General features: G+C 40.2%; 1 protein-coding gene across 4 annotated transcripts in view; it reads right to left on the reverse strand.

Moving 5' to 3' along the window:
• Positions 1 to 13,007, reverse strand: part of LOC132897859 (acyl-CoA desaturase 1-like) — an 86,417-nt gene that overhangs the window by 25,820 nt on the left and 47,590 nt on the right. For 3 of the 4 annotated variants that reach the window (XM_060939100.1, XM_060939102.1, XM_060939099.1), the window contains exon 3: positions 4,639 to 4,769. In XM_060939100.1, the coding sequence (XP_060795083.1) occupies positions 4,639 to 4,769 (131 nt within the window). The remainder of the gene's footprint in view (positions 1 to 4,638; positions 4,770 to 13,007) is intronic. The other variant, XM_060939101.1, reaches the window with a different exon arrangement.

A 13,007-nucleotide genomic window follows, 5' to 3' on the forward strand; every position in this document is an offset into this window, starting at 1 on the left:
GGCCTCACACCTTCAGTGCCATCACCAGATTAACACAACACAACAATTAAAAACGGGATGAACAAGATCAGACAATTTTTCAGGCTTTTTGTTTTACCTGGAATTTATTTATACACATCCCTGTTTCTATTCTTTCCCAATAATTCATGTTTATAATTCTGGACAGTCGGTTTGTTCTTGGTCACCAGCTGCCCATTCCATGTACACATTTATGTAATAAATAAACAAACAAATAAATAAATAAATGAGATGGTGGGATGTGTTTAAAACACTTCCAACACGGCATCTAAAAAAACCCATTGTTCCTTATATCGTATGAATCAAATTTCCTGATTTGGTACAAGTGTTGTATTGCTTTTTAAAAAATCTATTCATGTCAGCTATAAAACCTAAAATACAATCATAAAAAGGTTCCTAAATATTTAAACTCCTCCACTGCTTCAACAGGCTGAACATTAATCAAAACAGGTGGAAAATTATGACAGGCATTAGGGTGACTCCCAATAACTAGCTCATTAGTCTTATTTTCATTAATAAAAAGGGCCACTGTCTTCACACCACGTAGTAAGCTCAACAATATCGTAAAAACATGTAGACTGGTCCCCTGCCTGCACAAGGCCAACCAGCACCACATCACCTGCCCATCTGTACAATCAGCAGATTGAATTTAATTTCATTAGTGTATAGTGTTCGAGACTCAGACACAGTCTCAGCGTTTAAGTCTCGGCTGAAAACACATCTGTTTAGTTAAGCCTTTTGTTAATAGTGTTTATGAGGTAAAGGTGTAGATCTGGAGGATCCTCAGGCATACAGTGTTTTGGTAAACTGGGATGTATGGATGCCATCACCCCCCACTCTCACTCGCTCACTCAGGTTTGTTGATGGTGTAGTGGCTGCTGCTTTATGTCCCGGGGCTCCCTCATGCCTGTGTTACCTTCTGGCTCTCCCCTTTTAGTTATGCTGTTATAGTTAGTTTTGCCGAAGTCCCTGGTAGCACTCAGCGCACAATGTACACTGTTCTTAACCATTAGGTGACATTGGGCATCCCCAACAACTTGTGTTTTCTCCCCCCCTTCACTCTGTCTGTCCCTCTGAGTGACATGTCGATCCTGATTTCTTCTGCTCCTCGGACCTGCCTGATCCATCCTGATGCCCTACGTCTGGCTGAAGTCTCATCACATCGCTCCTGTGGAGGATGGCCCCCATACGGACAGTTGAAAGTCACACTTGGAAGACGCTCTGGACACTTACAGTAATGCATTTATGGCTGAGGACTTCAGTTAACTTGCTAACTTTAGGACTGCAGTTGTTAAGAACAGTTTTACACTCAACTTTCCATCAATAAACAGTTTATAACTTCAACAAAACAGACTTCCTGTTAAACTATAAGAAATTTCCTGGTTATACAGTTGTACTTTGTGACACTATAGGACACAGTTATAGAAGCAAGTTAGTCATGTTGTCTGTTATTACCCAAATGAGGATGGGTTCCCTTTTGAGTCTGGTTCCCCTCGAGGTTTCTTCCTCATGTCATCTGAGCGAGTTTTTCCTTTCCACTGTCGCTACATGCTTGCTCATTGGGGATAAAATTTGCTCATATTTAAAGTCTTGAATTTTCTGTAATGCTACTTTGTGACAATGTCTATTGTTAAAAGCACTATAAAAATAAACTTGACTATAGGGAAAACAGGTGAAAGCACATAGCCTTGAGGTGTTCCTGTATTCAGGATAACTTTCATAGGCAATACCATTGCACATCACCTTTAATCCACTGTATAACGTGGCTATTGGTGTTCACATCACAAAGCCTTTTAAACCAGAGTATGTTTCTGCACAGGGTGGCACGGTGGTGTAGTGGTTAGCACTGTCCCCTCACAGCAAGAAGGTTCTGGGTTCGAACCCAGTGGCTGACAGGGCCCTTTCTGTGCGGAGTTTGCATGTTCTCCCCGTGGGTTTCCTCCGGGTGCTCCGGTTTCCCCCACAGTCCAAAGACATGCAGGTTAGGTTAACTGGTGACTCTAAATTGAGCGTAGGTGTGAATGTGAGTGTGAATGGTTGTCTGTGTCTATGTGTCAGCCCTGTGATGACCTGGCAACTCGTCCAGGGTGTACCCTGCCTCTCGCCCACAGTCAGTGGGGGATAGGCTCCAGCTCGCCTGCGACCCTGTACAGCAGGAGTGGGCAATTATTTTTTCCATGGGGCCACATGAGAAACAGAAAGTTTTGTGGAGAGCTGGACCAAAAGGCTGAACTAAATTCTGCATAATATTAATTGTATTTCTTTATATAAAGCAGTAAATAACATTGTTTTTACAAGCTGCTAGGAATGGTAAGAGTATGGAAAAAATGAGGTTGCCTTACAAAAAAAAAAAAAAGTAGTCATTTATTCAATCAAATTTCCCAAAACAATGGTTAAAATATTAACGTTTGTACCATTTTTTTCAGTCACATTCACCCCAAAGCACAATAGGCATATCACAATATTGTCTTTCTACTCCAAATATCAAGCAAGATACATCATATTATAATAATGATGCCCACATATGTAGTCTAATCACCTCATTTGGTGTTTTTTCAGTTTTTTGGATCTGCTCTCCGCAAACTAAACACACGGCTTCATCTCTGACTTCAGTAAATAAATATTTAGCAGTCCATGTTTTGTTGAAAGCCCTGCATTCGGCATCTACCTTTCTTCTTTTTGCAGACATTTTGGGGGCGAAAGTCTTCTTGTGACCTGCTCGCAACAACGTCGATTGGGTGTAGGTATCAGATCTACAGATCGGCTCGGGCTCCGGCGCCTGCTGGTGACGTCACACTATGTGATTGGCTGGACCGTTTGAAGGATGACCTACAAGTTTGTGGTTGGTCTGGACAAATGACGGAAGTAGTTATCGCGGGATTAGGTTTCGTGGGATTTCATGTCATGTTCATGTCGCGTGCATTGCATTTTTGTTGAACACAACTTCAAAAATAAAAGCAACGCACATTCAGTCCATGCATGAGGTAAAATTAGAAAATACGTTTATTTTGTAACTTCTAATTAACCTTACGCGGGCCGGTCAGAATGAACCAAAGGGCTGGACACAGCCCGCGGGCCGTAAAATGCACAGGTCTGCTGTACAGGATAAGTGGCTATAGATAATGGATGGATGTTTCTGCATACAATTAAAAGCTGAACAAAAATCTAAGTCTGGCATAACTCCGACTGCTGCAGATATTTACTAACATTTATCAGGGTCAACTGTATCTCCAGTATTTCAGCCCTTCTCGTATGCAAAATGAACTGGGTCAAAACATTCAGAGATGTTGAGAAATGACTGAAAATGACCCTCTCCATACATTTACATAGGATGCTGATCGGCACAAATGGTTGAAAATCATTGAGCTCTCCTGCTTGTAGCGTCTTAGAGACAAGAATAATATCAGAGTTTTTCCATATTTTGGGAACAGAATGTTCATTCAATAAAAGCTGGAACAATTTCATAAAAACTGCACAATTTAAAATCGCCCTACCCCTTAATCCATCAGGTCCAGGTGCTTTACCAGGTTTGATTCTAGTTGGATTGGCTACCATTTCTGCCTCTGTCAGTACAATTGAGGAGTGTTGGTGAACATAAAGTTATAATTATCATTATAATTAAAATCCTGTGATGACCTGGCGACTTGTCCAGGGTGTACCCCGCCTTTCGCCCGTAGTCAGCTGGGATAGGATCCAGCTCGCCTGCGACCCTGTAGAACAGGATAAAGCGGCTACAGATAATGAGATGAGATTAAAATCAGGGGAAATAAAATCTACAATAAAAAAAAAGTTATTCAGATCATGAGCAAATGATACCCCTTTATTCAGTTGGACAACTTGTCCCTCCCCTCCGTATCCATCACAATGAAGTCAAGTCAATTTTATTTGGATAGTGCTTTTAAACAATTAACATGTCACAAAGCAGCTTGACAGAAAAATATAACATTTTAAAAACGTGTGAATTTATCCCTAATGATCAAGCCTGAAGCGACTGAGGCAAGGAAAACCTCCCCAAGCCGACATGAGTAAGAAACATTGAGAGGAACCAGACTGTAAAGGGAACCCATCCTCTCATCTGGGTGATAACAGATAGTGTGATTAAAAACAACTCACTTCTACAACTGTGTCACCAGGAAATTCATTATAGTTTAACATGTTCAACTGTTCACTGATGGAGACTTGAGTGTAAAACTGTTCATGACAACTGTAGTCCTAAAGTTATCGAGGCGATTGTAGTCTGAAACCATTGCAGCAAAACTCAGGCTTCTTTGGCCTTACCGGTACAGAGATAACTCTCTTACTTTCCTTTATAGTTCATCCCATTCTTTAAAAAATAAATAAATAAAATAATTGGTAAAATGGGTCATGTATAGTCACACATTCATACTAATGGTCATTTTAATGTTCATGGCTAAAAACTGTTTGATACGAATGAGTATGGTCTATAGCTGTCCATCACTCACATGTAACAGCATGAAGGTAAAAACCTCCTGCTTGCATAGCTTTTTTTTTTTTTACATCCTGAGGAATCCCAGTTCTGACAACTCCAACCAGATGCCCTGTGAACCTTTACAACAAAACGGTTTGTGGTTTGAAGTGTGTTATGTATACATGTGTTACCTGGAATGCCATGGAGTTAGCAACAGCAAGAAAGATTCGTAAAGGCAGTGAGGCTTTATATGATCTGTGACTCCACAGCCTGTGAGCTCCTGCTGTTACACCTAATGCACTGAACACAAAGCAGAACACAGCTACACACACACACACACACACACACACGTGTCATCTAGCAAGCTACAAAAAAAAAACCACCCACAACTAACAAACTATGTGGACAAAAGTATGTGCACCCCAACGATCACAGCCATATATCCTTTCTGAACATCTCATTCCAGATTTATTCCCCTTTACTGTGATGATAATCTCCACTCTTCTGGGAAGGCTTTCAACTAGACTTTGGGGCATGGCTGTGGGGATGCGTGTTCATTCAGCTACATGAGTGTTCGTGAGATCAGACACTGATGTTGGGTGAGGAGGACTGGGGTGCAGTTGGTGTTCCAGTTCATCCCAAAAGTCTTCAGTGGGGTTGAGTTCAGTCAGAGCTCCGTGCAGGACACTCAAGTTCTTCAGGCCAACCTTCAAACACCATGCCTTCATGAAGCGCGCTTTGCGTACAGGAACTTCATCATGCTGGAACAGGTTTGGGTCTCTTAGTTCCAGTGAAGGGAAACTAATGTTCCAGTATATAAAAGACATTCTGGACAACTGTGCGATTCCAAATTTGTGGTAACAGTTTATGGAAGAACTACATACGAGTGTGATGGTCAGGGGTGCACATACATTTGTCCATATGGTGTAAAGTTAAGCTGCATCTTCTGAAGTGCACTAATGTTACAAATACAATACAATTTGCTTATCATAGCTAATAAGGAGCTAAATACAGTGTTCAGCAACTACCCTGTTTGTTTGTTGGGAAGAGTTCACTTGTGTCAGCTAGCTGAAGTTCTTGTTCCTGCATGACAATACACTTGCTGACAATCCTCACCTTGGACAATGATGAAAGTCTTAAAATTCCCCAGAGATGTTGTAATGGCCGTTTCATTATTATCAAAATTGGCCCATCACAGTAAGATTTTAGGAAAGCATTCAGTTTCACATCATAAGGCACCTGTAACAACTCCTCCTACTACTAATACTTGATATTCCTTGATATTCCAAGATGGCCCTGTGTGGCAGCGGCTACTCCAGCTCCTGATAGCAATGTGCAATTTACGTTAAATGTTCTGTCTGAACCGACACAGTCAAGTACATGACTTATTTACAATCGATGCACTTTGCTTAGACTTCACAAATCTGACTCATCCAACAACCTATCCAGTGGAATTCTGGCCTTGGAATGCAAAAACACTCTGCGAGCTAGGCATTCTACCTAGGCAAGACCCAGGGGCCTGCACAACAGCGGACTCCCCTACCATCACTGTCCGTCATAGGAGGCGGCGCAAGAGATGTCACAAACGCGGCAGTCGTGCGGGGATCAGCACCAGGCTGAAGGCTAACCAACGTCCGCTCGCTGGAAAACAAAATGGATTATTTGAGACTGGATTAAACCACCCAATGCAAGGTGAGAGAATGCAGTGTTATCATCCTTACTGAAACGTGGCTTAATTACACCATATACATGGATGGGCTAACAACATTCCGTGCAGACAGGAGCTATGCTCTCAGTGGTAAATTTCGAGGAGGAGGAGGAGGAGGAGGAGATGTGTGCATCTCCATTAACAACAACAGGTGCGCAGACGTTGAAATGGTCTCAAGCCACTGCTCTGAGGATATAGAATTTCTATCTTTAAAATGCCAACCATTCGACCTGCTGAGGGAATTCACAGCTATTAGCATCACAGCTGTTTACATCCCCCCCAGTGCGAACACAAAAGACGCATTGTCAACACTGTATCAGTCTGTCACCTCGATGCAAAATATTAACCCGGACTGTGCTTACCTAATCGCAGGAGACTTTAATCAGACCAACATGAAGACAGTCCAACCACATTATTACCAACATGTAGACTTCACTACCAGGGGTGTAAACACTCTTGACCGTGTCTATACAAACATCACTGATGATGCCACAGCGACTGCACTTCATGTTAGCCTAGGCCATCTGGAGAACAAGAACAGCTACAGTATGTGCGGATGCTTCTCATCGACTTCAGCTCCGCCTTCAACACAGTCATTCCCCAACACCTGGTAAGGAAACTTGGCATCAACACCACACTGCGCAATTGGTTACTGGACTTCCTCACAGACAGACCCCAGACAGTACGAGTTGGAAAAAACTCCTCAGAGACCATCATGAACAATGGAGTCCCCCAGGGCTGTGCTCTGAGCCCTCTGTTGTTCACCCTGATGGCCCACGACTGCTGTACCAAGTACAACTCGAACCACATAATCAAGTTTGCAGACGACAACAATGGTGGGCCTCATCAGCAACGATGATGACTCACACTACAGAGAGGAGGTAAACCAACTCATTGCCTGGTGTGAAAATCTACAACTAAACATCAACAAAAAACAGCAGAAAAGATCACCAGAACATCCCAAAACACCCATACAAGATCTATACCAGTCACGCTGCAGCAACAGAGCCATCAATATGATCAAATACCCCACCCATCCTGCACATGGTCTGTTCTCCCTTCTATTGTCGGGTAAATGCTACCAAAGTTCATGGTGCAAGACTGCCAGATTCAGCAATAGCTTCTTCTCACAAGCCATCAGAATACGTAACACATTTAAAAAGTTCACATGAATATAATGGACTCAGGACTGTTGGACCCACTAATATACACAGACTATTACAACTGATAACCCCCTTAATGCACATACAGATTGTTGAAATGCTGCTATCCAGTATAATTTGCTGTCAGCCTGTGCAATATCTTTTTGAATTTTAAAACCCTCTTAAACCTACTGAAAGACTCATTTTGTGCACCTCTCATCTGGAGTTTCTAAATTAATACAAATACAGTGCCTTGCATAAGTGCAATATCTTGTTATCCTGTGCAATAATTCAATGCCATCACTATGCACTTTATCATCACCCACCAGTGTAATGGTTCATCCATTTTTTGTGTAATACATGTTCTCTTGTGCAATGTATGTTTGTGGCCCTGCTGTCACTGTCTACTGATCTATGTCTGTGTTAATATTGCAATATCCATGTCTGTCTAGCTGTCTGCAACCCCGATTGCAAAAAAGTTGGGACAAAGTACAAATTGCAAATAAAAACGGAATGCAATAATTTACAAATCTCAAAAACTGATATTGTATTCACAGTAGAAAGACAACATATCAAATGTCGAAAGTGAGACATTTTGAAATTTCATGACAGCAACACATCTTAAAAAAGTTGGGACAGGGGCAATAAGAGGCTGGAAAAGTTAAAAGGTACAAAAAAAAAAAAAAAACAAAAGGAACAGCTGGAGGACCAAATTGCAACTCATTAGGTCAATTGGCAATAGGTCATTAACATGAGGGTCACTGACATGACGCCTATATTTTCTGTCCAACTGCAATTTCTTCAGTTAAAAAGTGTTTAAATTTCATAATAATTTACCACATGAGTGATTCCACGCTTATGGGTACTGAAATGGGGACATGAACTTATTTTTAAAAATTCACCTAAAACCATTTCTTTTTTTTACCATCAGGTCACAAAACATGTAATCTTTAATGAATGATATGTTAAAAGATAACTTTAATTTTCTGAGATGTAATAAAAACATATTTATATGCCAAAGTCAGAACGTAACAGAAGTGTTCTGGACATATAGATTCTCAATTTTAACAATGTAGAATTACTTTTTGAAACATAGGAAGGTGATGTTTTAGCAAATATAATTAATAAACGTGTAGTAGAATAAACATACACATTCTTTCAATAAGATTAACATGGTATAGAGCTAGATTGTAATTAATTTGTAACAGACGCGAGATGGACAATCGTAACAGAAGTAATGTAACAGACATCATTTTGGAACTCATAGGCTTGACTTTGGCATATAAATGTTTTTATTACATCTCAGAAAATTAAAAAGTTATCTTTTAACATATCATTCATTAAAGATTACATGTTTTGTGACCTGATGGTAAAAAAATAAATGGTTTTAGGTGAACAAGTTCATGTCCCCATTTCAGTACCCATAAGCGTGGAATCACTCATATGTAGTACATGTGACCTCCATGGAACTAAATCTTTTTTTCAGAAATAATTAGTTAGCATGCAATTTTTTTGTCCTCAAAGTGTTAAAAAGTCATGTGGTGCGACCGTCCAACCTTAACTGCTGATTTTTAAACTTTTTAAAAATTACTCTAAATCTAAAATTTATTGTCTCTTTTTTGGCATATTTTCTGAAGTGTTTTGTAATCCCACATGAAATTTCAGCTTTCTTGAATATACATTTCTCCCATAATATACAAACAAAATGTCCGAGCCTGTCTATTTTTCCAAATATCATGTGGTGCGACCATCAAGAAATGATCATTTTGGGACTTTTATTTTAAATCCAAGTGAAAGACATGAAGTTGCATCATTCATCAATAGGCAAAGGACACATGGAATCAACAGGCAGGTCTGTAACCCTCTTTCATACATTTCTAAAAGTAATGATTTTAAGTGCTGTGATGCTGTTGCCATATTTGGATGTCAGGCGGTATGACCCCAAAAAGAAAACTATAATAAAGTTTTATTTACAAATGTATATTTTGATAATATAGTTCAAGGTGACCTTCTGTCAGAAACCAGCTAGTTTCGTTACAGTGGCTAATGCTAGGTCTGTAAATTTTCACTGAATCTAGAAAACATCATTTGGTCCGACCAATATCATGTGGTGCGACCATTGCAGGATACTTTCAATTACTTGTATACATTGAAGAGTTACATTTATTGTGCTTCAAAAGTTATTTTCATGATTAATACAAACAAAGGGTTGATTGTAAAATATATGTTTTTCCCATTTTTGAGTATTTTGTGTGTATTTCAGGAACAAGTTATAATTCATATTTCATAGTATAATTAGAAAAAACATAAGTGAGCGCTTGTCACTGCGATAACATATTTCCTATTTTATATATATTTATATATTTTAACTGTTTTTAATGTTTTTTTTTTCCAATCAGATGCCACTGTCCAGCAAAATAAAGACTGCCCGCCATAGGGAGCAGGTCAACTCTGACCCAGCAGTATTAGACCTCACCCCGCCATCTATGGAGAGCATTCCACCAGCTCTCCTTAATGTAGCTGTAGCTCCCGACCCATCCAGAAATGTGAATCTAGTGGACCCAATATTGAATAACGATTTTAGTCCACCAGTGGTGTCCACACCAGTGAGAGATGAGAGAAAGGATAAGTCAGGCCAGAAACTTTGCAAAAAACTGCGGCGGGAGAAGATAATGCTTAAAAAGCAAGTCTTGCATCTCAGGAAAAAGCTGATGGAAATGCAAAAAATGAAAAATAAAAGTAGAAAGCGTGAGATGAGAATGATGGAAATGCAAAGGAAAGTGAGAAGTGGAAAGGTCAAACAAAAGGGTCAGAAGAGACTGTCAGCTGAGAGAAAGCAAGCTGTTATACAGTTTTTGTTGAGAGATGAAAACAGTTGCCTTCTACCTGGGAAAAAAGACACAATCACGAAAAATAAACAGAGTACAAAGAAGAGTCCTGACAAAGCCTCTCAAAGAGCTCCACACACAGTATCAAACGGAGGTAGAACAGCACCTGTCCATGTCTTACAGACAGTTTACCCGACACAGGCCCTTTTACATTACAGAGCCAAAGTTACGGGACCGAGATACATGTGCATGTTCAGAACATGAGAACATCCGACTGTTGGCGAACAAACTAGCGAAGACAGGGCTGCTGAAGACAACCAGTGCCTCGGAGTTAGTGGGAATGATTGTGTGTGACCCCAAAAACAAAGCATGTATGGATCGTGCGTGTCCCGAATGCTGCTTTGATGAAATCGTCTTCCCGGAGACAGACAACTGTGAGACTACATCCTGGGAACAATGGGAGCGGGTGACATCAACTAATGGAGACAAAAACTTTGCACATGTTGTAGACTTGTTGTGCACTGTTGTGAATGAGAAAAAGTGAAAACTGAAATGACAATGTTGTGAAAAGAAGTAGACATGAAATGGAAAAAAAGATTAAATTTTCATTTTCACTGAGTGTTAAAAGGCAATAAAATTTGATTTAATCATACATGTTGCCTGCACTTTATCTGTTACTAATTTATTGCTATTTGTTTTGCCAATATGAGGATTTCCTGTCATTTGGTGCGACCATGCATCATATGGCACGACCAAAAATAGCAGTAATTTTCTCAAAATAAGAATATGACATTTCACTTCTATGGCTGGAATTTTAATAACTGACAAAGTTTACTTGGGTGGATGTTGTTCTTCAGGTATTTTTTCTTCATTTTGTACATTTTATAAGGAAAAGTCTTGTTTTAATTAGATGCAAGCAGGTGACTGCCATATTGGACATCAAAAGAAAATAACAATATTCATTAAAAGTCAAAATAAATGTCAATGGGTTGTTTCTATACACATCATACTACTCAGAACTTAGATTAATATCCAAACCATGTTTTGGAAAATAAAACAATTTTAAGGTTATTCTCGGTCGCACCACATGACATTTTTTAAGGTTGTAGCCAATTCGTGTACATTTAAAAAAAAAAAAAAACCCCTAAAAATGCCCAATATGAATATCAAAAATAGATTTATGCATACCTGACATTGTAAATATTTGAACATTCTCAATAGAAATTAATATTTTTTTATATTTTAAAATTTGCAAGTTGAAAATCCTTATCCGTCATTGACCCATGACTGGGTATAAAAAGAGCATCTTGGAGTGGCAGCGGCTCTCAGAAGTAAAGATGGGAAGAGGATCACCAATCCCCCTAATTCTGCGCCGACAAATAGTGGAGCAATATCAGAAAGGAGTTCGACAGTGTAAAATTGCAAAGAGTTTGAACATATCATCATCTACAGTGCATAATATCATCAAAAGATTCAGAGAATCTGGAAGAATCTCTGTGCGTAAGGGTCAAGGCCGGAAAACCATACTGGGTGCCCGTGATCTTCGGGCCCTTAGACGGCACTGCATCACATACAGGCATGCTTCTGTATTGGAAATCACAAAATGGGCTCAGGAATATTTCCAGAGAACATTATCTGTGAACACAATTCACCGTGCCATCCGCCGTTGCCAGCTAAAACTCTATAGTTCAAAGAAGAAGCCGTATCTAAACATGATCCAGAAGCGCAGACGTCTTCTCTGGGCCAAGGCTCATTTAAAATGGACTGTGGCAAAGTGGAAAACTGTTCTGTGGTCAGACGAATCAAAATTTGAAGTTCTTTATGGAAATTAGGGACGCCGTGTCATTCGGACTAAAGAGGAGAAGGACGACCCGAGTTGTTATCAGTAGGGGTCGACCGATAATCGGCCTGGCCGATATATCGGGCCGATATTCCGCATTTTTAGGGTTATCGGTATCGGCCATAATTTCCACCGATATGCCGATAACATGCCTTTTTGCAGCCATTTCGTTCCTAACGCGACTGTCACTGCACGTCCTTTCCTGCACTCGCCTCTCTGAGTTCAAGAACACGGTCCCGCCCACCACAACATCTGATTTGTTTGGCACAAGAGATATAGACCCTTTTCACGTGACATCACGACAAACGTGGCCGCCATTTTGGACATGTACTACCAGTAGTTTACCACAGCCAACATTGAGGAACGGCAGCAAAGAAAGTTTTTACTTTCAGCAAGACTTCCATCATGCCACTATATTGTTGTGTACCTGGATGTAGTAACCATCAACAAACAAGGCAAGGTTTATCATTTTATCGGATCCCGACGGAGAAGATGGATAGCGACCATTAACAGGAAAGATTGGCAGCCCTCGGCATACCAACGCTTGTGTAGTGACCACTTTGTTGGAGGTAAGACGAATAAAATTAGCCAGAAAAGGCATTACATTGCTGTTAACATTCTGTGGCGGCGAGTGTGTAACCAAATAGGTTAAAATAACCCATTGTAACCTCTTTGTTCTTCTGTAGTAGCTATTGTTGACTAGCTAATGTCAACAACATAGTAGCTAGTATGTTACTGTAGCAATGTTTGCGTTCAGTCATTTGGATGACTGTTAAAACCTTTCAGTCTCAAGTTTTTCCTTTACTGTATTTACTAGTTTACTGTAATTATGATCCGGCAGCTATTTACACTGGATCCAGTGTAAATAGCTGCCGGAGCTATTTACCTGTACAGGGCTTAATTTGAGGGGAGCAAGCCGGAGCGCGCTCCGGAACCTCGGACGTCGGCTCCGGCAGCTATTTACACTGGATCCGGTGTAAATAGCTGCCGGATCATAATTACACTAAACTAGTAAATACAGTAAAGCGAAAAACTTGAGACT

This window comes from Neoarius graeffei, chromosome 14 (assembly GCF_027579695.1).
Source record: "Neoarius graeffei isolate fNeoGra1 chromosome 14, fNeoGra1.pri, whole genome shotgun sequence".
Lineage (NCBI taxonomy): Eukaryota > Metazoa > Chordata > Actinopteri > Siluriformes > Ariidae > Neoarius > Neoarius graeffei.